This window comes from Leuciscus leuciscus (genome assembly GCF_965113295.1).
Source record: "Leuciscus leuciscus genome assembly, chromosome: 1".
Lineage (NCBI taxonomy): Eukaryota > Metazoa > Chordata > Actinopteri > Cypriniformes > Leuciscidae > Leuciscus > Leuciscus leuciscus.
The window spans coordinates 46,561,978-46,588,626 of record NC_138725.1 but is presented as its reverse complement, the minus strand read 5'-3'; the positions used below and the strand labels follow the sequence as shown (position 1 = coordinate 46,588,626).

The 26,649-nt window shown below is 37.1% G+C and overlaps 1 protein-coding gene across 5 annotated transcripts in view; it reads left to right on the top strand.

Annotated features, from left to right (window-relative positions):
• Positions 1-4,158: 4,158 nt before the first annotated feature.
• Positions 4,159-26,649, top strand: part of tnrc18 (trinucleotide repeat containing 18) — a 71,157-nt gene continuing 48,666 nt past the window's right edge. For all 5 annotated transcript variants that reach the window (XM_082167568.1, XM_082167566.1, XM_082167567.1 and 2 more), the window contains exons 1-3: positions 4,159-4,317; positions 5,686-6,021; positions 25,985-26,131. In XM_082167568.1, coding sequence (XP_082023694.1) covers positions 5,811-6,021; positions 25,985-26,131 — 358 coding nt within the window. In that variant the 5' untranslated portion in view covers positions 4,159-4,317; positions 5,686-5,810. The remainder of the gene's footprint in view (positions 4,318-5,685; positions 6,022-25,984; positions 26,132-26,649) is intronic.

Sequence of the window (26,649 nt, the reverse complement as noted above, 5' to 3'; positions counted from 1 at the left end):
TTTTCCCCATCCACACTTTTATGAATAGGGAGGTCTTACCTTCCCTGAAAGAGAGGTGAATTTCTTTTGCATGTATTGTATGAAAATTATAGGGTAATAAGTTAAAAAAAATTAGTTTAGCCAGCTGTTAAAATATCAAGGTTAGATACAAGTATGTTGAATTGCATGGCTGGCTAAGGTCAGCTTTCTCCTCCCCCCCCTTTTTCAGGACCTTGAGAACTGAAGCCCACTGACATACACTACAGTGTGTGGCCGCTACCTTTAGATGGCGCTGTTTCTCATGACACGTTCACATTTTTGCGTTGAATCACGATCTTTTCATCCTAATAAAGGGCGTATTTTATCCACAGTAATCATTAATGAGCTGGTGACATAATAATAGTGCAACAATTTCGACTCAATAGTATGACAGCAGGCAGGGTGAAATCATCACGAGTCGGTCTTCTTTACCTTCCACAAGCCTGTGATCGATCATCAATGAGGTGTTTGCTAAAGCTAGCAATTATTTGCCATTTTATGCATAATTATCCACTGAATTTACACACAGTGTACCAAACACTCCCATTCTATAAAAATCCATTTATTAGTATTCCACTTTTCTCAAACCACCCGAAAGCATGTAAAACAAAACATCTACGGAATCAGATATGTTTGAGATTGTTAGAGATTGCCACAACAATCTTTTATCTCTCTCTCTCGCGCGCGCACGCACGCAAGCACACACACACACACACACACACACACACACACACACACACACACACACACACACACACACACACACACACACAGTGGCTGCTATGAGTCATCTGATTCAAAAGCAACAGAGGCTGTGGGAGGCAGATCTTATCTTTATTTTATAGAATTGACCTTTTGCTAAACTGGCAGAGGCAACATTATACTATCATATCTTTGGTTACAATAAGTTAGGGCTTTTGTTACTTTTGGAACCTCTTTTGATAAAAATGTGTCTGCCAAGAACATAAAGTCTATTGTTTTAGGAAACTGATCCCTCATGATTGTAGGATATTTTCCCAGCATGCTTAAAAATAATAATAATAATACAAATTAAATAAATAAATAAAAATTCACCCCAGTCGAGATTGTTTGTTTACCTAACATGCATACTTTTCGGCTATATATAATATGCCATATATATTCCTCATAAAAATCCTGCCAAAGGGAGTAAATTGAAAAACACTCGGACATCAGCCATTTTTAATAATCATCGAATATACTTTCTGCGCAGTAACGGCTGGCATATTTACTAGAAATTTGATTATTCATAACATTTATTTTCGTGGAATTGTGAACACATACCATATTTCAAATGAACTACAGTAGTCAACATTTTAAGTGGATCAAAAAAGTTAATTAAAGTCGTCATAAAACAAGAACGGTATATTGTTCAAAATTGATGTATAACTTTGCTGAAAGGTTTTGCTCCACTTCAAATGTTTATATGTAGTACATGATGCCTCAAGTCAGATGTCAATAGTGTCCAATACTAATAATGTTTGCTTATTCACAAATGTGTATGTATCTATTTATATATAGGCTTATATAACGGTATGGCTTGTCGATGGTGATTGTGTTTCAATACTTTAATCCTGTCATGAATTTTCTGGGAATTTGCTTTATAATTACAAACACACCATCCATTTCATTGTACAAAGGAAGTACAAACCAGTCTGACTTGCAAATTCAGGGCATTAGTTGCTTATATTTGCAAATTTCAGGAATAAGGCCTGTTACGCACATCATGCAAAATGTGTGTTTGTTTACATCTGCACTTTGCTTATTAAATTATTTAGTTCCCTTCTGATCTGAATAAACAAAGATTTGCATCGCTCAAAAGTCTTCATATAAGCCCTGCATTACAATGCTCATTTGATCTGAGAATTGTATAGACTTAACCATTTACTTATTTTAATTAACTAACTTGACGAGGAGAGGATGGACAATGAAACTGGCGCAATTCTCATATAATTTTTCATTTTATTTTTGCCCTCATCTGAAGCATTCAAAGACTCAAACATGTTGTAAACTGACTACAAGTTGAAGCAAAGCGTGTTAGTAAATTAAATACACCAGACATTTATCTTTTTAAATGTATTTAATAACTTTTTGTTTGGATACATTGCACTTTGCTTTGAATCATATCAAATATTCTGATCAAATATAAATATTTGTGTAATAAAATAATGGGTAAAATCCAATAGGCTCATGCGAGTCCCTCAACATATTTTACATAATATAATATACTACTAAATGAACGCCTACCCAGCTTAAATGCTTCAAAATATTTAACAATTATACATTTCCTTTAAACAATAACCATGAAAGGCAGAACCATTAAAAACATAAGCCTGGTATGTGTCAAATGTTTATTTCCACGACACGCATTCAACACCCACCTTAACAATAGAGATGATGGGTCTTCGAGAACAATGGACGAAAGAAAGGATCCTAAATCAACAATCCATGCTGATATTAGGTAAAGGCGCAAGTATGCAACCAACATCCAAAGGAAAACAGGTATTTTATCAGTAGAGTTAACATTGCCAACACGAACAAACCCGACTGCGTCTGCCATTTACTGTCGCTCCGCTGCTCATTAATAACAAACGCGTTCAGAAAGCCATGAAGCTGTAGGGCTGCACTGATGACCATGCATCGTCTCGAGACCAACGGTTTCCACAGCAAATCAGCGCTATTGTTCCCGCTGGTCCTTGGAGAAAACCACCAGTCCTGAAGCTCAGCTTTTCCAGAAAGCGTTGTCATTTTGGTAAGCCTTGCAACTGAGGCATGGTCTTTTAAAACCTGACAATTAACGTAGGTCTTTTCCTCCTGTGTGACCCGTTTCCACTGCCTTCACGAGGACGCCTTGAAACCGCCTCACTGGTGAGGCGCACCAAGGGGCGGTTAGAAACCGCACCAGTTTTTTTTTCCTAATCATCTTCTTTTTTTCTTCTTTTTTTTCAGTGTGGAAAGGTCTCGTGAACTTATCGATTGATCACCTAGAGTTTGCGGTTCAAGTTCAGATGAAATCGTGATGTTATGCTTCAATGACTGACTTTGGAAGTGAATGGGTGGTTCAGAAAGCTGGAAAAATAATCTTTGATATTTATTTCTTGCTTGTTACACAGGCGGTGATTTGTCGTATGCAAACCATCACACCCGGTTAATTAAAATTAAATAAATAACACGCCTTCGGTAAAGTGGGTTAAGGAATCTCATATGTGTTCACATTATGGATTTTCAAACTTTTTATTGCCAAGATAGAACCTTCAAATAAGATTATATTTTCATGTATAAAAAAAAAACATTTATACTTTGTGAAAAATATATTAAGCTAGTGATAAATTAAATAATAAAAATTGCATGGCCATTATACAAAAGCCAAAGCTTTTAACAAAAGCTAAAAACATTATCTGGAGATATGGTTTGACAGGTTATTTTTCCGATTGTCTTGCATCCTTAATGTGAAGACGACAGAATGAAGAGACACTCGATAGAAATTTAAACCTATTACAAACTATTCTTGAATGTATGTGTCGCTAAACTAAATAGGCTATACATTTATTCATTTAAAAACTAAGGCTGTCAGTAGGCTATAATAAATTATTTTTGCGATACCGGAATGGACCGGTAATAAGATCAGTTAATAAAATATAAAGTGTTGAACATAATAAATATATGATTAACGTGTAACTTTGGCTAACGCGGAACCCCAAGCCCCCATTGCGATACACGGACCCAACTTCGAAAATCCCTGGTTTGAGCCTACTACTAGGCCTACTACTACTACAACTCATGAATGCTTTAGATAGTGTGTGTTCATTGAGTTAGCTATAACCCAAGTCCGCATCCGTCTTTTTTTAATGAGTCGAATTTGAGCGGCCTTGAAACTGCCCTACAAAAATTCTTCGCTTGTTTTTGATCATCGAAGTCTTGAAGGAAGGGGAGCTTGAAACAGTTCAACCTCCTTGTTCCATAATTGGTTTTATAGAGCTGGAGAGGAGCCAAAGTGTTTACATGGAGTTGATTGACACGTCTGTAGACCAATCATATGCTTCGCCGTAGAACGTGTCGGGTGAGATTCGCGGAGGCGGAGCTTGTTAAACAATGCTTGTTTCATTGCAGAAGAGTTTACCGAGAGCTACAGTGGTTTGAACGCAGGGCCTTCCCCCCCGTATGTGCTTTCGCTCTGCGTAACTACGGATGGTTTGTAAATGGAGTCTAAGAAATTTTCCACCACACGTCTCACGGATTTTGCGAAGAAACTGGATTTTATAAACTGAGTCGCCATTTCAAGTAAGATGTCGCCAGCCTTATCTCCGCCACACAGTAACATGATGTTTATGAAGCAAAATCGGAGACACTTTTAAAAAGAATGAGCTGCTTTCGCGATGAAAAGGCGGGGGATAGTTTGACTATCAAGCTTTAGTACTGCTTTATCTTCAACGCATTAAACCGTGTTTTCGAGCGATTAACGTTTGGGCGTAAAAGTTTCGTTGCTGGAAATGGAAACGGGAAAGTTTGAAACGTGGCTGTCGATCGGCTTGGTGTTGCCATCATGAAGCATGGCTGTATAACATACGCGTATTTAAACTTTAATTCGTCGTGATTTTCATTCGTGTTTGTTTTCGTACCGATTACTTAACCTTGCCATTTGCAGCAACGTTCAAGCTACTAAAAGTTGCCGTGCGAAAAGGTCAGTCGAATAAGGCGTTATTACAATTCCTTAAATAAAAACACTACAACTTCATAACGTAATGCGTTTAAATCATAATAGGAAAGGAAGAAGTGGAACCGCACAAATTATATTTTAGTAGCTAACGTTAACGTTACCTGTTTGAAGTTAATAACGCCTAAAATTACGATGAGGCTGCAATGACATACTGTTCAGCAGGGTATTACATGATTCAAACTGTTTGTATCTGCATTCAAATCTAGTCATTAGTTTTCTGGGATACTACCGTCATAATTTATATATTTATATATTACATACGTATGTGCATTATGCCGTAGCAGCCTATTTGCAGTAGACAAACCTGGTTTGTTTTCATAAACCTTTCGCAGAGGTAAACAACAGTCCGTTAAAAGGTAGCCTACAATAAGCAAAAAAAGAAAATAATAGCCTAGGGTTTTATAAGCATCAACATGTTTAGTTTACCTAAATGGACACCAACCAGACATTCGTAAATGGTGGTTGTTACATACGTCCGTTTTCTCGAAATATTTTGTTTTTGCTATTTCGTGCGCGTTGAAGCGCATACACAGACTGTTCTTGGCCGTTACTAGCCTACGAAGAATATGTTTGTAATGCGTTTAAATGAGCCTATAGTTCACTTATTGCGCGAATAATCGGCCAAGTCCCCACCAAAAGGCTTGGTTTTCGCCCAATATACTGCCTTCATGCAGATTACGCGAGGCATTGCCGTCTGTTGATCCTAAAACAGACTTTTCGAGAGTGATATTAAACGTTTTTTTGATGCCTGTTTGCAGCCTCACCACTCGCACTTGAGAAGATTACTCTCTTTTTCCAATGATCTAGTTGAGAATAAAACTGCGTCATTATTACAGCACTGCTTGTGTTCATCTCCCATGTAATTTTGGATTCAGTTCGGTAGTGATCCGCAGCTATCAAGAATATTTTCTTCTTCTGTTTTGTTTTTGTAGGTCGGCAGAATGCCGGATAAGGACACTGATTTCCCTGGGAATCTAGGGACATTATAGCCATTAAGACTGGCTCATTCGGATTACCCTGATCGGACTGTTTCTTTGATCAAGTTGGGTCATTGTGGATGATGGATGGCCGAGACTTCGGACCCCCCAGATCTGTTCACGTACCGCCGCCCCATCTCTCGGGGCTGCCCATGGAGTCACACCGACTCGGCGCGGCCGTTGCGGCCGGCAGAATACAACCGTCTCCCGGTCATCTGGGCGCGGGCCACCCGGCGGCTCTACACACTGGGAAATATCTCTCATCGGCCATGAACCTACATTCTCACCACAGTAAGTTCAGTTTTAATTGTCCTCCTTTCAGTAAACAGCATTTTATTTGTTTTTAAAGTTAAAACTATAACGTCGCTTTCTAACTTTTCTAGCGTCTTGTAAACAATTTGCTGTGCTGTTCATATCTTCGCATTTTTATATCGCTTGCTAAGACTTTACCGTAAAGTCTAGTTTACGTAAAGTTTACGGAAATATTGGAAGGAATAAATAATGTTTAATAGTGTTAATGATTATTTAATGCATTTTTTAAGATTATGCGGAGGGTAACGTTATATGTGCGCTAACACTTGTGTAAAATACGTACAATAATGAATATTCACAAAGCAATACTCGCGTTCGGCTACAGATAAGCTCTTTCTCATTAGCGTTCAGCTGGCGTTAAACATTTATGCGAACAGTAACAGTTGTTTTTAAAAGCAGTAGACTAGCAGCGTTTAAATCACCCTTGTAATAATTCTTCTCTGTTCGCTCGCAAACATAAAAAAAAATACTAAAACCACGGAGAGTAGCCTAATGCATTTTGTCATGACTTCAAATTCAGCTGTTTGAGTAAAGCACGAGGTGTGTGTTGTGCAAAAGACCTAATGTTTTAACTAGAAAATAAAAAAAATAGCAAGTATAGATTTATGACTGAAATTGCCCCATTTGTTTTCCATCACTCCCCCTCCACTGGCTGGGGCAAACACTACAATTATTGCTCTTCTCGAGTGAACTATTGCCTTCCCTGTCACTCATTTAAGGCGCAGTGTCTGACCATTGTGTTTAGAAATGCTCTTTGAAGTCCACCCTGTATATTATGTTTGCTGAGATGCATTTTGTTCTGTAAGTGTTATGAAGAACTTACGCAGAATGTATGGGGCTGAATTTACTGTTGTAACATGTTGATATGTATAATCATATGGGATTTAGTCCTGATATTTGTTGTAGTTCTTTATTAGGGGAAACATCTGTGTGTTGTGGACATTATAAGATGCCTAAAGAGTAACAAATTATTTTTGAAGTTAAAATGTCATACCTAATGATCCTATTCTGGCAAAATCCACTAATTTGTACTGCATATAGACATAGTTTACTGTGTTTAATTGGGTGGTGAGGAGAACATTGTGTTTTAATGTCCCTTCAAGGATGCAAAAAAGCTTTATTGTGAGGATATTGAGTTCAGAGAAAGACCTCATGGTGTATTATGTATTTCTGCATAGATTTGTGTTTCTGTTACTGTCTCTGAGTTATTGTAAAATGGTGGCTTCTGTCATGTGCACTAATTGAAATGAATGTGTTATAGCTTATATCGCTAAAATAATTCAGTAGCTATTGTTGTTTATTGTTATAGTTGTTAAATTCTAAATTGTAGGTCTTCATTAAACAAAGAACAGCGTTAATGATGCAACATAGAATAGCTGCCTTGTGTCCCGGGGCTGGACCCAATGCAAATTACTTGTAACAAATGTAGAAGAAACCTCCATAAGGCTGTCACAAATGACAACAATGCTGGGATTGTTTGGGGAAGAAGAAAAAATCAGTGATGTTCCAGTTTTAAAATAAAAAAGGTGTTCTGTGTTGTATCACTGTATCTCTTTTTATATAGTGATTAATGAAGTATCAGACTTTCTTTTCCTTTTACCCCCATCCACTAGATGTTACACTCTGCAGATGTCAAAGAACCTTTAGATCTCTTAAGAAAGGAGATTTCATTTTGTTTAGGGGCGTGTATTAGATGTCGACAGTTTACCCATCTACCGAGAGAGCTTTGTATTAGTTTTAGTCACCCTCACCCTAACCTTCGACTACAATGACATTTTTACATCATGTTATTGGATGCATTATACTGATAAGATTTGGGTAGTGTAATAAATTATATCACTGCATCTGACAACACCTTACCATTGGATGATTAACTTTCAGAGATTATGGTTTTATTATTATTGCCTTGAGCTTTGAGTCATCTATTTTTTTTAAGAATTAAAAAAAAAAGAACTTTGTTGCATTGTACAAATACGCATCTAACTTTTTCTTGCAATTTCTTACAATAATCATTAGAAACAAGACCTTTAAAGGGCACGTGAAGCTCTTTGCTCGCAAGCCCAACTATATGCTCTTGTTTATTTTTTGATCTTGCCATTATGGGTGCTAAAACTGCATATTGAAACTTAATATGTTGTAAGTTGTAATAAAAAAATACAACTGAAACTGTTTTTGGCACTAGTCTACCACACAATGTCTTTGTAATTGTAATTCTGTATAAAAAAACATAATTCTGACAACATTATATAAGAGCATTTATTTTATAACGTACCTCTTCCAAGTGGACATCACACTGACTTCTTTCTCACTGAGATGTTTGTTTGTATTGTATGACCCCTCCCCTAGTCATCTTGCGTAGTTGTAATAAGTGTCGGATACATCATGTGTTTATAGAATGACTCAGTTTCCTGGGAACTGCCTGGACATTCCATTCTTTCCAATAATAACTGTTCAATAGCCAAATTTCCTCTGTTTGAAAGAGAAAACAGATTTCAGTCTCTTGTTCTGCCCTTCACCAGATTCTATGGAATATGTTGTTTTTTCGTGACTAGATACATTAGTTACTGAACAGGATAGATGGAAGAATTAAGAGCAGTATGTAAGCATGCTATAACTCAAATTTGTTCAATGTTCAGTATGCTGCGCAGTGTCAGGAAGTGAGGTTTTTAAATTATATTTTCAAGCGCTTTATACACGGACATGTTGAAGTTGTAAAGGAAGGCTGCTTTTGAACCCCAGTCTCAGTGCCAGGTTACGAGTAGGGTGGCTTCTGGTTTGTTGGATTTAAACCAAGTCACATGGTGGGACTTGAGGAGGCATGTGAGCAAAACTTCATGCCTGAAATTTCATGTGGAATATATGAAAATATGTAATTTGAGTTTTGAATGTACATGACCTTGTACATGAGGGGTGGAAAGAAAGAAGCAATCTCATTTTGTGTCATGTGTGCTTCCCAACAGATTCAGAAGTATACTGGTTTTAACCCAGCCGTTGGTAATGCTGCATTACTTACTACTGCTCTGCTGTTTGATTCTGTAAAACTTTGTAGAATTTTCCACTGTTCAGATTCAGAAGAAAGAATAATGCAGTAGTTCTGGAGAGGATAGAACCGTGTAAATTAGTCATTTAGTTTGTTATATTGTTTGTCTCTTACATGAGGAAAGTAGCTAAAGCTATATTAAATGTAAGTGTCGCTCTGTTTTTAGAAAGGGGTGGTTGAACCTTTAGGAGTTTTTGCACCAGCTTGTGAAGCTAACATGCACGACATTGAACACTCGTTCCAAAAATTTCACGCGTGAATCCAAGTCACCAGATGGTTGTTATTCTTGGATTTCAAAGTGACAACATTCTGTCCCTTAACTTTAATGCTTTACATTGCTGTGATGGAAACCTTTTTACTGAAATGTAGTTGCAGAGCATTTCTATAGGAAATGCTTTTTTCCCACCACAGATTTTATCTGTAATATGTCCTAATAGCAACCAATTTGTTTTTTGCAATCTGACAAGGACCCTATGCATTATGAACTGTAAATCATCATAATGTTAATAGAACTAGTTATTTTCTTTCCCTTTTTTTTAGATGTATTAAAATGGGAAAATGTTAATTTAATGGCCTTTTCTCTTTTTTTTTACTGAGCATGTTTTTCTGTGAGTAATGTTTAGATTCTTAGAACATTGCACATTTATCTACTCGTTTGATTGGCTTCTAAAGATCAATTGATTCAAATATGTTTTGAACACCTTGATATTTACAGTGCAGCAATTTAAAAGCATCCCGTAAATACTGCAGAAATTATATGAATCATCACCCAAAGGGCCGTGTTTTTGGGCGTCTAGAAGGAAATGCCAGCGGATGTTGAGAGCTTAAAGTGATGGTTTGAGAAACATGAATCCTGGAGCATTTTATTGGTATGAATCCTGCCCATCTGCTGGTCTTCACATTTAACAATGAACATCACATTGAAAGAGGAATGTAGCAAAGCATTATGCATAGCACTATATGAGTCCCCTTTATTTTATATATGATACAATATGACAGTGTAATTAATGCAATTGAAAGTGATTTGCATGGGCACATTGGAACTTAGTGAATTTACTCACCTTCATAACTGTAGTTTAGGGACAGGAGCATTAACATGGTTTTTCTGGAAGGCGGATGAAGGAGAGCAAGCTTAAATTGTGTAATACTCAATTTCTGGGCAATGACTGACATGTTCAGAGATTGTTAAAGGATGTTAATCTACCTGAAGATTATCTGGCTTTCTAAACTTCAGAGAATGATTCACTAAGTTCGTTTTGACTTGCATTTTCTGGTTGATGGTTTTTCCTTTCTCATTGTCTTGGAGTCACTAGTTGTCTATTATTCAGATTAAACAATCATCCATTAATTTTTAATTTTTTTTTACTTCCTTGTCTTATATTAGTAATGCTAGCTTTAGCATTTGTAATAATCTTACTAATAGGGGGATGTTAATGTTTGTTCGACGTGCTGAACATGAAATGTATTGCATGATGAAGCCTTTCTACTCCACAAAGCACTCGTTTAACAGGGTTCCCATGCAACTTGAATTACTGAAGCATCATGGGAAAATGCAAATCTTTGCTTGATATGCCTTTGAAGTGCGCTGCCTTTTGGAATGTATGATTGATCGATTTTCATATGCCGCATCAGAGGATCCTGGAGTTGCAGCCCTACTGGTGGTTTATGGGCTGTTTTTAATAGAGGACCCTGGTGTTTGGCCTCAAGATAGGAATGACTGCCTCCACATGGTTCACTCCCCTTTAGATTTTGGGGTTGGTTTTATTGATTCCATTTGAGCACCCTCTTTTTGCTAAACCCCCAAATGGCAACTCAGTTTTCTGTAAAATTTTCTATTTTTGAAGAACTATCTTTGCACTTTCCTGTCGTTCCACTAGCTTGCGGGTATCCAGAGCTGAGCATGAACGTTCCTGTTGTGTTACATTTGTTATTTCAGCCTTTTCTGTTTAATAAGCTATACATTATACCGTCGTCTTGATGACTTCACCAGAAATGGCTGCGCTGCCTTAATCAGGAAGAGAACAAACCCTTATTTATACCCTGCGGCTGCTTTTAGGGGGGAAAACCACTTGTAAAAATGGCCTTTGCCATCCAGGTGTTATCCTTTCCTGCTCTGTATGCTGAGGTTTCAAGGTTACAGGAACCTTCCTATGAAGTGCTGAGAGGGGGAAGGAGCTAAACCAGTGATTTGTTGCTGTTTATTTAGCAATGGGATGCGGCGAGAGCCGAATTAATGTGTGACCGTCCTCTGTGCTGTCTGGTTCTATCACTGCAGTGGAACTTACTCTGTGGTCTGCCTGCAGCGTGGGCCGGTAGCGGGCCGTAGTAGACAGTATGAGACCTGTCCTTCATTGTGATCTGCTGTGACAGGCGAGGAGCTCGGCTGAAAGAGTGAATGGTAAAATGCAGGAGTCCAACCCCCTCTTGTCCTGAGTGGTATGGAAGGAGAGAAGGGACTGATGGAAAGAGAGCAAGGGGGGAGGATGTGTGTAAACGTCCTGCAGCCTTGACTTTCCTCTGAATTAAACATAAAGTGTTTAGTGTCCTGCCGCGTAGACCCCATTTGCTCATCCTGCATGGGTTATGCGCTGCGCACATTTGAAATAAAATGCCCCGGCTGTTAGACATGCTCACATGAACGTGTTTTATGAGGAGTGCTGAGAGTCTCACTGGAGGGTGTTTGCCGCTTTATTTTTCTGTTTTAAGTGTCCGGATGGTTCTGAATTTTCCTTTTTTTTTCTCATTATTTGAAGCTCTTCTCCCTGAGTGTTTGATCTTTAGTCTTTCTTCATAATGCGACCCAAAAAAAAAAGCAGAATTTCCTTTTAGAATGATCCTATTGTACAGCAAGAGTGGGAAATGGAACGTCCTTGATTTAAAATCTGCAAGAAGTGGGAAAAATGTTATTAAAATGTGATTTGACGTGATTGGAAGGGTGATTATGGGGGCTTTCACACGTTTGACAGGGTCCAATCCCGAGTGCGTTTGTTCCAGGCACACCCTGCAGCGTTGGTCTGGTTTCACACTCTCTTGATTCTATCGAACCCCGGGGCATTTGCGATCATCTTACGTCATCACAAACATGATTACAGGACGTGGGTCAATATAAAGTTGTTTTTTTGGGTGCTGTTATACGCAGCGGAGTGAATGACACTTGCATCTGTGTGTTGCAAGAAGGTGTCTTTCTGCTGCTTGTAACTGACTGTTTTGAGGAGACTGCAGATTGCGAGCCATTCATTTGCCTCTCAGATTGCACTCATGCGCGATTACACTGCACGCTCATTCTCGCTCGTATCCCAGGGAAATTATCACCATTGTCATTCCCTACATGTGTTTTGTTGAACTAATGAAGCCGTCATCGTCTAAAACACATGTGCATGTTATTTTACTTCCCATGTCCGAGTTGCTTTCACATTCACCCGAATTGCACCACGGTTCTGATGTATCCAAACTCCTATAGGTAGTCTCGGGTTCGGTACCCCGATGCACTCCGGGGTCCGTATGACCGCTTTCGCATTACCAATTTTTTATGCAAACTGTGCTGCGTTTCGAACAAAACTGCCAATGTGAGCACCACCCTAGATCAAGGTTTTTTTTTTGCATTTTATAATATAATATTTCTCATTATTTATTATTATTGTGAGGGTTATATTATACTTTTATATTTCTTTTATATTTCTCACATTTTTTGTGCAGGTTTGATTTTCAAACCTTTGCCCCAATGAATGCTTTGCTGGAAGTTCTTTTGTAAATTGGTATCTAAAAATTATTTTATAGGCTGATAATGACATTTTACAGTACATTGAGTCACTAGCAGTAATAATTAGTGTTCTCATTTGAAGTTGCTGAGGCTGCATGTGCACACGTGTCTGAAGGATGGGCCAAAGGGCAGTGAGGGTGGTGTCGAGACCGGTCTGCATGAGGATGGGGTAGTTTGTGTCGGGGGAAGGGCCATACAGGGTAGCAGTGACCTGACCTCGGATTAGGCCGTGCCTCTGAAAAGCTAACAAAGGATGTGAAATGAAAGCCAGCACTACAGCCCTGCTCTCATATCACTGACTCCAGTTACAGTGCCTGGAAATAAGTGCTGAAGACGCTTGTACTATTTTAGCTTGCCCAGCTATGGCAAAAATTTGCCAAATGCATACTGTTGTATTCATTTTAGTTTCATTTACATTAATTATTTGGTACTTTGTTCTTTAAATGTGCAGTTTTGGGTTATGTAACTACTTTTACATTGAGTAATCTTGATAAAGCCATCCATTTATTAGTATTATTTATTAGTTACATGGCTTCTGATCAGCTGTGAAGTCTAAGAAAGAAAAAAGAAAATTCCATTTATATTGTATTAGAACTTCTAGAATGTTTTCCTGTTACTTACTGTAAATGGTCGTTTTTATTTGTTTAAATAATTGTTATTTTTATTGAATTCATTTGTTTTTTAAATGTGATCATCTCATGAAGAAATGTGCTATTTTGCCTTTTTCTATGTATTTTTATTAACTATGATTAATAATAATAAAAATGGTGAAATAAAAATAAACCCTTTGTTTACTGAGGGTTTTTCTCCTCAGGCATGTGCCATCATGTGCTAATTTGTCTGAGGAAAGATGAAAGGGTCAGGTGAAATCACAGCTCCCTGTGTAATGTCTGAAATGGTGGGATCTTGAATTTGGATACAAAGCCTTATTTTCCATGTCACTGAAGATGTACAATGTTGTTCTTGTGTAATGAAAAGGTGATGAGCAGCTTTTCTTCAGTGCAGATATTAATGTTAGAAGGGCAGTGCGTCACATCGCACAGCTGTTTGAAGTAGATATGATGAGAAAGCTGTCGCATACTACTACAGAGCTGCCTCTGTGTGTGTTTCATGCTGGGTTTTTTCATGTTTCATTGTGGGCAAGTAATTTCAAAGAATTTCATCCCATGCGTACACCGTTCATTGGCCACAAGGTCACGGCTCTGTTCGCTGACAGTACCTTAAAAAGACACACTGTGAACAAATGCTACTTTTGTAACTTTAACAGCTTTCTGTCTTGAAAGGAAGGATTGAATGCTGGTGGTCATAAATGTGCTTGACCTTTCTATTGCTGGCTCATGTTTCTCCCTCTCCTGGTAACCAATCAGGCGTTGGGTGGAGCTCAAAGGCAAATCCTCTGACAGCAATAGAATTTTTTTTTTTTTTTTTTAGATGATTTACTTGAGTCTTTGTATTTCAAGTCTGCTTAAATAGTAAAGAAAAGTACCTTTTGTCCTGAATCATTTACTTCCCAAGTGCTTTGACTAGGCCTGTCATGATTATGAAATTTGGCTGACAATTAATTGTCTAAAAAATAATTGCGATTATGCCGATTAATTGCCAGTTTTAAGGGCTTTGACGATTAATTGTCTGTTTTAGGGCTTTGTCATACATTTTTTGTGCTTCATTCAGTAATTGTGATGAATTTAATGCTTTGTAAGTTATAATTTTGCAGTGTAAGTTTACAGTTAACACCTTAAATATTAAATAAATATATTCAATAGCTATGACAAATTTTTTTTTTATTAAACTTGGTGTATAAATCAGCAGCAAAAAGTAATTCTTGAAAAAATCTGCACAGTAATTTTATAAAAATCTAAACGCGTTAAAGGGGTCATCGGATGCCCATTTTCCACAAGTTGGTATGATTCTTTAGGGTGTTCATGTAAAGTTTGTAATTCCTCAATTGTTGTGTAAAACAGCCTTTTTACCTCCTCAAAAACAGCTCTGTTCACAGTGACCCGTTTCGGTGCATGTCTCTTTAAATGGTAATGAGCAACTGATCACCCCACCCCTCTCTTCCATGGGGGGTGTCGAATGTCTGAGGGCAGAAATATGCTAATACAGGACAGTCCTGCCCTTTTTCAAAATTAATCAAAAGTGCCCTTCTCAACAAATATCAATGATAATTAGGGATGGGACGATTACCGGTTTCACTATAAACCACGATAAAATGTACTGACGGTTAGTATTATCGATCAAATTTTAATTATCATTAAAACCGTGTTTGATTATCGCGATTTTAATAACTCACTGTAAATCCGCTCCAGCCAGCAACAGTGTGACGCAGGCGCAGCGCGCAATGTTGTTTTTTCTATTCGAGAAGGAATGGCGAAAGGCAATGACCGTACTCGGGAGATTTTTCAGCGTTTTAAGAGGACCAAATCTGAGGTGTGGTCATATTTCGGCTTTTGGGCCAGTGACAAATAAGGTTTTCAACTGATAAAAAATTCAAAAAGGTTAAAACTGCACATCAAAGTAGTTATTATCTTTATGGGGATGTTTTTTACTTATTACTAAAATCTCAATTTTAAACAATGTATTTTAAGCGGTTTAACTGAGAATCATGTGACGACACCAGTCAAAATGTCATACGGGATAACGTTAATGCATTTTCTAAATATTACGATATTAAAACTTTTCAAATCAATAATACTTAATTAATATATAAAGTGATGCAGTAAACAATATTTGGAGCACAGAAAAAAATGTTTTGCACAACAATTTTTTCTCATTATATTGTGATTTCTTTAAACGTGACCCTACTTGTTCAAGTTCTTTACTCACATTTTAACACTGCAATGTGATTTAAAATGTGAAATGTCTGAAAATGTTTTACAGGACTTGGTAACATGTTATTATTGTTTCCTCAACTCCATGAAGTGAAATAATGCATTTCAATGGAAAAAAACAGCGTTATCCCGCCTGACTTAAGTTGTTACTCGGTATGACACCATATGAGTTAACACATGAATTGTCATTTTTACAACACTTAATAATGTTCATAAATAATTAATGTTTATGTTATGCAATGTTTTTCCAAGGAAATTAATTAGGCTCCACTGTAAAGAAATACAGATGTGGTTTTCAGTGTGTAAACTGTTACACACAAACTCAGTGTAGTTTCTTCCCAGATTTGGCAAGTATACAAATACATTTAAAATTTTTTTCATGTTTATGAATATCAGAACAGCACAACTTTTCAACATTAGGTTTAATTTAGTACTGAAAAGTACCCTGAATCATTTTATTGATGATCATAGTCACTCTACATCAATATTCATAAATAATGTAAAGGGTTAAAGTAGGCGATCTTCACTCATTTCACTGAACATCATTTATTTGAACAACAAATTTACAAAAGCATGTAATTGAACAACATAGGCCTATTTATAAAGAAAAATCTTATTAATGGGTTGAAGTACCTTGAATCACTAAATTTCATTAGTTTCATTAAATGAACACTATATTTTTATAGACTTAAAGGGGCTGATTCCCCAATATGACAGGTTGGACAATAATTAAGTGTAATTGAATATTATTATGAATTATATAATTTGCTAATATTTAACTAAACAATGTTAATGATATGTTAATATCACAATTTTAATGGAAATTATACAAATTAAAGCTGAAAACTGTATAATAAAATATTGTCAAACAGAAAGTAACTGTTATCCTATATGACAAAATTGTTATCCGGTATGACAAAACTCAGTTTAAATCTTAATCAGGCAGTATTTTTGGCTACCTATAGAAATCTGCAACCTTTACCTTCAACTTCCAAATATGTAAATTCATGCTAAATAAACATATTTACATAAAATCCACATTATATATGTTATTTTAGCGTTATCCCATATGACAGGATTTTACTACATAGTGTGCTAGTGAAGAAAAAGGGTAAGTTAAACACATTTTATGAAAGACATACTTACCTTTCACCATTGTTTGGGGGTCCATCAGGGTCTTCCTGATTGGGTAACATGCTATCTCACATCGTGTCAAAATAATATTCACAATAAAATTGCTCCAGTTTGCTTGTTATCCCGGATGACATTGGCTGACAACCAGTTTTGGGACAGAATGCTCCAAAGCATAACAATCAACTGGATGTCATATTCTTTGTAATATTTAAATATATTGTTGTCAAGACTCATACAATAATGCCTGTGGCAGAGATGTTAGGGTTTATTAGATTTTTTACAGTTTGTTTGGCTTTTTTGTATGTCACTCTAAGGTCCGGACAGTTATCCGGTATGACATTATGTGACTATAATGTCTAATAATTCTTACACTTTGTAATACCCTCAATATATGTTTATATCATTTGATAAACAGAGATCAATAGATTCAATAAATGTGCTTTTTATTAAACATTTCCTTATTTTGACTTCATAAAGGGGTTTGGACATCAAAATTGCACGTCACGTCATTGGGCCTTTTACAAAAGTGTTGAGTGAAACTTAATCGAGGATGGTCACTACAATAGGGGGGAAACACTTCAAATCTGCCGAGTCCTCTTGTGTGACCATCACCCACTGTTTATAGCGAACGCAAGGCAAGTTAACTTACCAAAAACTACGTCTGGGAAATAATTGGGCACAAATGTTGTTTTGAGTTGAAATATTTGAGCTCACTCACTTGAAATAAACGTGAAGCTTCCGCGAAGAAAAGTTCGCAGCAAGTGGCTTTGAGCCAAAAACGAACAAGTTCAAACAAGACTATCATTGTACACTTATTACACCAAATTTTTTTATTTTTTTTTTACCACACAATTACAGGGACATATTGAATTGAGATTAACGTTTTAAATCTTACCTGTTTATAAATCAGTTTTGTACAGCGTACAAAACAATCGCCCAAGAATTGAGATGCAAGACGGCAAGTTGTATTTGAATGAAACGAGAGAGCGCGTGCGCGTCCGTTGCGATACATGGATGTGCGCTGTGTTATAATGCGTTGCTATTGACGACGGTCATTATAAGGAAGGAAATGCCTTTAAAGCAAGCTTTAAATATGCTTTTAAGCATATCTTGCTTAAAAAAGTGCATAGAGCTGCTTGTTTTATTTGTTGTTTGTTGATTTTCAAATACTAAACTGTTTTTAGTGTGAGCATCAGTTCTTTTTGAACACTTTAATCTCGTTTTAACAAAACCGTGATAATATTGATAATCACGATAATTTTGGTCACTATAATCGTGATATGAAATTTTCATACCGTCCCATCCCTAATGATAATATATTGGTCAATAAAACAAAATGCATTTGATTATAATTAACATGACCATGTATACAAAACTAAAGTAGCCTAAATTCACGTTTATTTTTACGTTTCTGTCAGTCTGAGGTGTCGTTGCCATAATGCGTTGCGTCACTTGCGTGTGACTGTCTTGCTTCAGACTTGACTGAAGAGGTCAGTCTCCGTTTTCGAGGGTCGGTTATGCGTTTTAAAATGTAAATGCACTGGTGTAAACGTATAGGTATTATACGGTCTGCTCGGGAACCGATGCTCTCGACCCAAATATGGTTCTTTCAGTGAGTAACTTATATGGCTCGACGGCAATAAAATTGCTTTTTTCAATAATAAAAGATAGTGTGTCGATTCAATTAAATATCAACACATGACATTTTAAAATATTACATAATTCATTGAAGCCTGTTTGTCATGTAGAATACACTGACCAATCGTCATCTGGCACAACAAGTTCAAATTTCATTGGACAATGTGAAGTGGAGCAGTAATTTCATAAATCGTTGGAAAATTACATGGACAGACGAATTTACATTTATGAAGCGATCTGAATCTGCGTCGTTGAACTAATGGATGTTAATTGACTACAAAGCACTGCACAAAACCAGCACCAAAAGTAGCATTAATAGTAAGTAGTATTCAAGTCACTTGTTTTTTGTCTTTGTATATTGATACACCGTTTACTATGCAGTAAACATAATTATGCTAGCATAGATAATTATGCAGCAATAGTATAATAGTACAGTACTATTGGTCAAATGTTTTTTTTTAAAGAAGTCTCTTATGCGCATCAAGCCTGCATTTATTTGATCAAAAAGACAGAAAAAATTATTAATGTTTTTAAACTTTTTTTTTTATTTACTTTAAAAAACAAAAAACAAAAAAAAAACATTTATTTCTGTGATACAAAGCTGGATTTTCAACAGCCATAACTCCAGTCTTTAGTGTCACATGATTCATGAAATCATTCTAATATGCGGATTTATTATCAATGTTGAAAACCGTTTTTTAATTTTTTATTGAACCTGTGATACTTTTTTTTTTTTAGGATTCATTGATGAATAAAAAGTTAAATGGAACAACATTAAATTAAAATTCTTTTATAAGTCTTTACTGGTTTTTAGAAAATAAATAAATTTAGCACATCCTTGCTGAATACAAGTATTAATTTATTTTTTAAAAAAGAAAAGAAAAGAAAGAAAGAAAATTATTGACCCCAAACTTTTGAACGGTAGTGTAGGCTTATATTGGTACAAAATATTTCTATTTTAAGATGCTGTTCTTTTTTTAACTAAGAATCCTGAAAAAAGTATTAAAACAATTATTTCAAATTGTAGTAATATTTCACAATATTACAGTTTTTTTTCTGTATTTTAGATCAAATAAATGCAGCCTTGATGAGCATAAAATGCTTCTTTCAAAAACAAAAAAAATAGTTGTTCAAACTTTTGGCCAGTAGGATACATTTATGCCCCTGAGGAACTCTCTGCATGTCCCTGAATATGACACGGAGGAAGCATGATAATTCGCTTCAAAACAGAACTTTTGGTCCATGACTACCCCTTGTGCCGTAGGCCTATAAAAGAGCGCAATAATCGTGGTTAGATCAAATAATCGCGATCAGACGGTTATTTAATTATCACGACAGGCTTAGCTTTGACTACATCATATTCTGCTCAAACCAAAGGACAAACTCTGCATGCAAAACTAAACATTCACTATTGTATACAACAAAGGGCTATGTATAATCCTTGCCATTTTCTAGGATGAATTGCTGCCCAGACACATTGTTTAACACAGTTGTAGGCTCGGTTGTTGAATAGGCAGTGATGCCTAAACTTGACGCTTAGAAGCTAGTTTATTAGACAAAGATTACCTCGGTATGTTGGATTTACCACTATAGGTAGCAATTATATTGTCACTCTTATCTTGTCAAAACATCTGAACAAAAATTTCAGTTTGAGCCCTGCAGTGCAAGAGAGATGCGGGAATTCAGTGTATTATATAAGATCCAGGTTGACTTGTTAGAACTGGTACAGTTTGACATGTTTTTGTTTCTTTGCAGGTGATGCATTGAGCTGAGATAGAATCCCAAATTACTCGTTTTCCATTGGGCCATAAAAATACAACAAACTTCGTGGATAGGAATGCTTCCAAAAATAACTCTTCAAAACATCTTAAATGTATACTTTTCCCAAGTGAATGTTACATTGCTCAACAAGGATGGTGTTTTATTCTTAATAGTAGGCTAGTTGTAAAAGTTGAACAGCTGTTTTCCACCATAATTATTGGCTACCAGTAGGGTTAGTTAAAAGGAACTGGCATGTAAACCTTTTTTTTTTTTTTTTTTTTACATAACAAAACTAGTGAGGAGCTTGTTAGATCGCTGTTTTGATTTTGTTTTTGATTATATACTTCTGTTATATATTTGGGTAACAGAAAAAATAATTCCCTGACCATGTTTTAAAAAGCCACATGCTTGAGTGGAAGATGATATTATAAGACATTAGGGTGTGGTGTATAAAAAAGTAATTTCAGGTCCACTAGTGTCTGCTATTGGTCAATAAAAAGATGTTTCAATATTTTCGCACCTGAGGAAAGTTTTCATAGTCCCTAAAACGAATGGTGGAAGTACCCGCTTTATGCCGTGTTCGCAGCGCAGGAACCGGGAACTAAATTAGCTGAGAGAAGTGTCAGAACTACCAGTGACTTGTAAGTGTAAGCTGATTGGCCGAATGCACGCGAAACACCAGCACCTGCCATTAAAAAAAAAAAAAGAAGCAGTGTACACAGAGTTTATAGCCTATATATTTACTTCTACGAACATGGAAAACCGTGATTGATGGACCTCTCAACCTTTAAGGAGAAAATCCAAGGTGACCATGATTATTTCTGCTCAGCTAGCGACATTGGGCATCATACACATGGCAAACGCTAATACGGTTTCAAATACGGTTTACTTTCTTTGTATAACAGTTCTGTCAAGTAATAACAGTTCTGTCTAATAACGTATTAGACAGGACTGGTAAACAGATCGTAATCTAATGAAGACGGAGAATGGGAGCACTATGTGCTCAGGCTCTGGCGTTCTCAGCGCCGTCAAAATAAATGTCAGCCACGCCGTCAAAATAAGTCACAACAATGAACGCGGTTTACGTCACTTCAGAGATCCTACTGCCGGTGTGAATGCAACCAGGAAAATGGCTTTAGGGGAACCACTTTAGTGGCTAGTTCCTATAACTAAGTTCCTATAACTACCCGGTGCGAAAGTCCCTAATGTTGCTATGTTGGACTAATCATTGCATGTTATTGTACTTAATTACTTAGTTAATTATTTTTATAAATTGAGACCAACTTCCGTATTTTAATGAATTGAGTGAAACCATGTATAAATGGGTTAAATTTAGATTTTATGACTATGAAAAAAATTTATTTAGGTAAGAAATTATTTTAACTTAAATATGCACTTCACCATAAATTTTTTTTGTATTGTGTATATTCACGTTTTGCATTCTTGTGTAATTCCGTCATGGTTTTTGCTTTAAATGACACTAAATCCAGTTTCAGTTCCCCTTGATGTGTGAATTGGTTGACTTGAGCATGCTTTGTCTACAGCATTGCAATGTCTATCATAATGTCATCTTTTGTCGTGTGGGAGTGCTCTTTATGTTTTTCAGAGCAGGTGGTGTGCTTTGAAGGACCAGTTAAGAGCGGCTCTGAGTATTTTAACGGCCCCGTTTTCTTTGCCTCAGTTTAAGGCCTTATTCTAATTAGTGTCTCTCTTTTCTCTAATTTACAACAGTTCTTTCTGAATTGTTTTTAAGAGTCTGGCTTTAATTATAAGGGGTGTTGGTTGGGGAATTGCGAAAGCTCAGTGCAAGGCCTGTTGGGTTGCAGTTAAGTTGAGCAACGAGCAATTAGGAAATTCCTGTGTCCTATTCAGCTGGTCTTCTGACAGTGGCCATTTCGTTTGGAGGAGGGAAATAGTTAAACTCTTCTAAAAATGTTGTTCACATCTCATGTTAAGGAACTGAACTTTTTTTGACCTACTGAACCCCTTATGTTTTTCTTCATGCATCCTAAATGACGACTGAGCGCTATAAAGCTGAATGATTGGAAACAATTAACATGCCCTGCAAACTCTGGGTTCACAGGGATTATATGGCATTGGGAAATGTTTGCAGATGGGATATGAATATTTCAGAGATAATGTGAAACAAGTGACTTCGTAAATTCCCATTGAGACCTTCTTGGATGTACTTCTAGGTAAACGATCTTGTGGCACTGATCAGGGCAACAGTTTTATGGTTGCTGTTGTGTTGTGGTTTTCACACTGCGCCTGGAAACTACACAGAAATGATGCTGGCTTTGAGGATTTAGTTATATTTATTTGACAGGAGCTGCTGCTGCTGCTTATGTTACAGGCTGTGGCATAGGCATAACTGTGATTCCTTTTGAGTGGAGCATTCACCCTACATAAACTTAAAGGATACTTGTACTCAGTCAAAACTCAATTTGCATGAATGTATCTTTGCATGATCAAAAGTCTGGACAAACTTGTGATTCAGTTAATCCAGCCTTACCCAGCAGTGAAGTACACAGCCATAGACAAACATTGCCAGTGGACCATACTTTAGGATGTGACTTGGATAGGGTGGACAGACAGGGGATAGCAAATAGCAGACATGTTACAGGACAGTCATGTCAGCATACAAGGGTTAGATAGGTGAAGTGTCGATTTTTCTTCAGAAAAATTTATTAGTTTTGGATAAAAAAAAAATATATATACTGTAAACCCTAATAAGTTTGCAAAACTTTGAGGTAAAAGTTTTGCTCTTAACTCAAAATATTTGCGTAAGCTAACTCATGCATTTAACTTGAAATATCATGTTATTTCAACTTAAATATTTTAGTAGAGGAAACGCAACTAGCTAATTCAGTAAATGCTGACTTGCCAAATGGCAACACAATGCTTTGACTAGCATTAGCATATCATTGCAATTGCTGAATGAGTAAAGCAATATAGAACACTTAACATATACCTGTTCTCAAACCAAGCTCATGCTCCATTTGTCACCATGATGGTAACCCCCACAAAAAACCCCAACATTACTGAAACTTTTCTAAATTAGCATAGCAAAACATTAAACGCCACTAGAAATCCCAGCTCAGATGTTTTAGACTTTTTGTACTTTTTGAAAGAGTTCAGACAAGTCCCTTTTCTGTTTTGATGTCAGTACACACATTTACAAAACATAGCCAGTGCAGTTGGTTTGTTGAGGTGGGAATTGAATAGCTTGATTTACCTGCACAGAGCATTGAACTGAACACCTTAGGGATAAAGCTGAATGCCAGCATGACTGCCCCATATCAATGCCTGACATTAATGTTATTGAGCTGAATGGAGCCAAATCCCATTCCTACTTCTAGTGCAAAATAGCCATTAATAGAACATAGGCATGCAAAAATTCATTGTGATTTTATTTATTATGCATATTTGGAGAATATACTTAAACTACTTTTTATGCATGTCTTGGGATTATTTTTTTATTTTGTTGCATTCCATTTTTTTATTGTTAGTTATTTGTATGACCCTGCATGAATTCAGTCATTGAGACATTTGTATAGCCTGATGTATTTTGTTAATATTCGACTGTAGTGCAAACCAACTCTCCAGTTACAATTAGTATTCAGCTTATTTTTGCAAATAAATATGAATCGTTCCAAAACAATCAAATCAGACTAAATCATGACTTGGTTTCAGATTTCCCTAACTTTAATATCAATGCTTATTATTTTATATAAGCTGTTTGATGAACAAGTACCTTCATACTTTTGAAAATCTTCAAAGGAGTGTTGGCGTAGACCCTAAAGGTTCTTTATTCAAACCACATACGGAATGAACTGTAAACTGGACAATTGCTGAGTTACCCAGTAACCATTGCACTCTCGATGAGAGTATGACCCTGTAGTAAAAATGTACCGCTCTTTGCTTTGGATTAGAAGCATCTCCTAAATGACTCCTCTCTCATTCTTTGCATTATAGGACTGGACTCAAATGGGTTAAAAAAAAAACATGACCTCTTGTCTCATGAACCATGCCATAGTCCAGATCTTCTGTTTGAATAAATAAAGCAGTGCCCTTGCTGTGTGTTTGAAGGAAAGGCTTAAGAGCACCCCTGGCCCGGCCAATAGACCCAGAATCACAAGCTCAGTGGTGTGCAATCCTGCATTTAGAAAAACTTTTTTTGAAAAACTTTTTTCTTTCTTTCTTTCTTTTCAAAGCAATGTGGTGTTGCAAATGCAATCGGTTATAGTGTTTGTCTTGCATACTGCACTATATCCTTCCACATCTCCCAAGTATGGATCTCCTCCTCCTCTACTATCTCCTCTCCTCCATTTGCACCCCATCCAGAGGTCTAATCTGTCCTGTGGTTAATGTTTAGATGCAGTCCAAAGGGTTCACATCTGCTGTTAGCGATGTGCAATACAATGGCCCAACGGTTCATCAGCAGAGCAAGACTGCTTCCCTCCTAGGTTAATCGCATGCTAACCTCTTCTACAAAAGGCTCATGTTGCCGTTGATGCCTTGTTGTTCCTCCTCCTCTTGTCATGCTAATGCTCTATTTACACATGCAAAAAATGGACCCATTGTGCCAAGGTGTCTGCGGCACAGGAGGAAGTGCTGTGTGTATGTGTATCTGTGAAAGTGTGTCCGAGTCCATCTCTGGTTTGAGTAATAAGTGTGAAGTGCCCCTCCCACGCTGGATTGAGGAAAGGCATGTGGGAACGGAGAGCGGTTGAATTGAATTGGGGGAAGGGCTCATTAATTTCCACTGCCATCCGTTTATACGTCATGCTTGAATAGTTTGGCATATGGGTTTAATTCGCTGATTTAAAGGGATAGTTCACCCAAAAATGAAAATTGTCATCACTCTCCCTCATGCAAACCAATCTTTGAAACACAAATTTAAATTTAACGTCCATTGACAAGTCCAGGTAACCAAAATGTAAGAGTTTTATTTTTAAAAAGTATTGTGAAGAGATATAGTTCCTTAATATGATGAACAGATTTAATTTATACTTGTATTTACTGTTATGAAAATATCTGTTGTGTTTTTAATATTAACCTCATGGATTTGGAATGACATGAGGATGAGTAAATGATCATAGTTTTCATTTTTGGGTGAACTATCCCTTTAAATTCAAGCAATATCCCCACTAGGGGGAAATTTGAACAATTCCCATGGAATTTTAGTGACCCGTCCAGAGTCGTTATGGACTTGAACTGCATTTATAAACATTTCTGCAGATCTCAGTGGGGAAACCGCATGTCCTATCGCTGTTGTTTTTATCTATTTGACTTTAAAAGCTCCAGGAAGGCAGTGGACCGAATACCATACGCGCCTCTGCGTCGTCTCCTGCTCCAATGTCAAAGCTGGCAAAAAGAAAACACACTTATTTAGACATTCCCCCTTTTGAAGCTGCACATCTGGTGGCTATTGTAATGACAGTTAACATAACATTTAGGATGAGTAATAATTATTCATGACATTTGTTTACAAGCAAAAGCAATTCGTGTTTGTGGTTTTTCTCTGCCTCTCGGTAAACAATCTTCTTTTGAAGGGAATTAAAAGGCTGTCCGGCAGTCGGAACAGGTTTGTGACTGTGGTTCCTGAATTTCAAAAGAAAACCGCAGAGCTTCACAGACTAATCATTCCACTTTTGCCAAGGCTATTCTCCTGAGTGGAATGTCATCATATCAAATGACAGCGCTTACTTTTTTTTTTTAATGGCCTCATTTTATGCTGTCACTTCATAAGCAAACGTTTGATCCTCTCTTTTGCAGGTGATGCCTTCCCAGGTGCCTCGAGCCCATTCCTTGGCGGATACGTCAGCGCCTCCGGCGCTCACGGGTCGTCGGATCCGGCCTTCCGAGCTCCCAGCCAAGCCAGCCTGCAAATGGCCCAACTCTGGGCCTCTCACCCTCATGAAGGTAAGAATCACTGCATGTTTTTGTGCCGCAAAAGGAAGGTAGAAACGTCAAAGCATGTCACTGCTTCAAGCGAAGCGGGACCTGCATTTGCGCACGGCATCTTGAGCGTATTGGGTTTAACGATTAGGTTTGTTGGCAGATCAGTGAACTCAGACAAAGGCTGTAGTCAGAGGTCTGTGTGACAGGCAGGGCCGGGTGGACGGGCTAATGGAAAAAACACACCCTCTATGATACAACCCACAGGGACTAGTCGGCTTTATATTTTAAGTTAATGGAAATCGACTTGGTATTGGGAATACGAGCATGTGGTGTGGACTGTGCTTAACCAGATAAAGGTGCAGTATTTTTTTTTGATAAGTGAGTGTGTGGCCGGTTAAGGCTGTCGGCTGGTGATGTGTAATATGCAGTCATGTCTGAGATGGATCTCTCTCTCTCTCTCTCTCTCTCTCTCTCTCTCTCTCTCTCTCTCTCTCTCTCTCTCTCTCTCTCTCTCTCTCTCTCTCTCTCTCTCTCTCTCT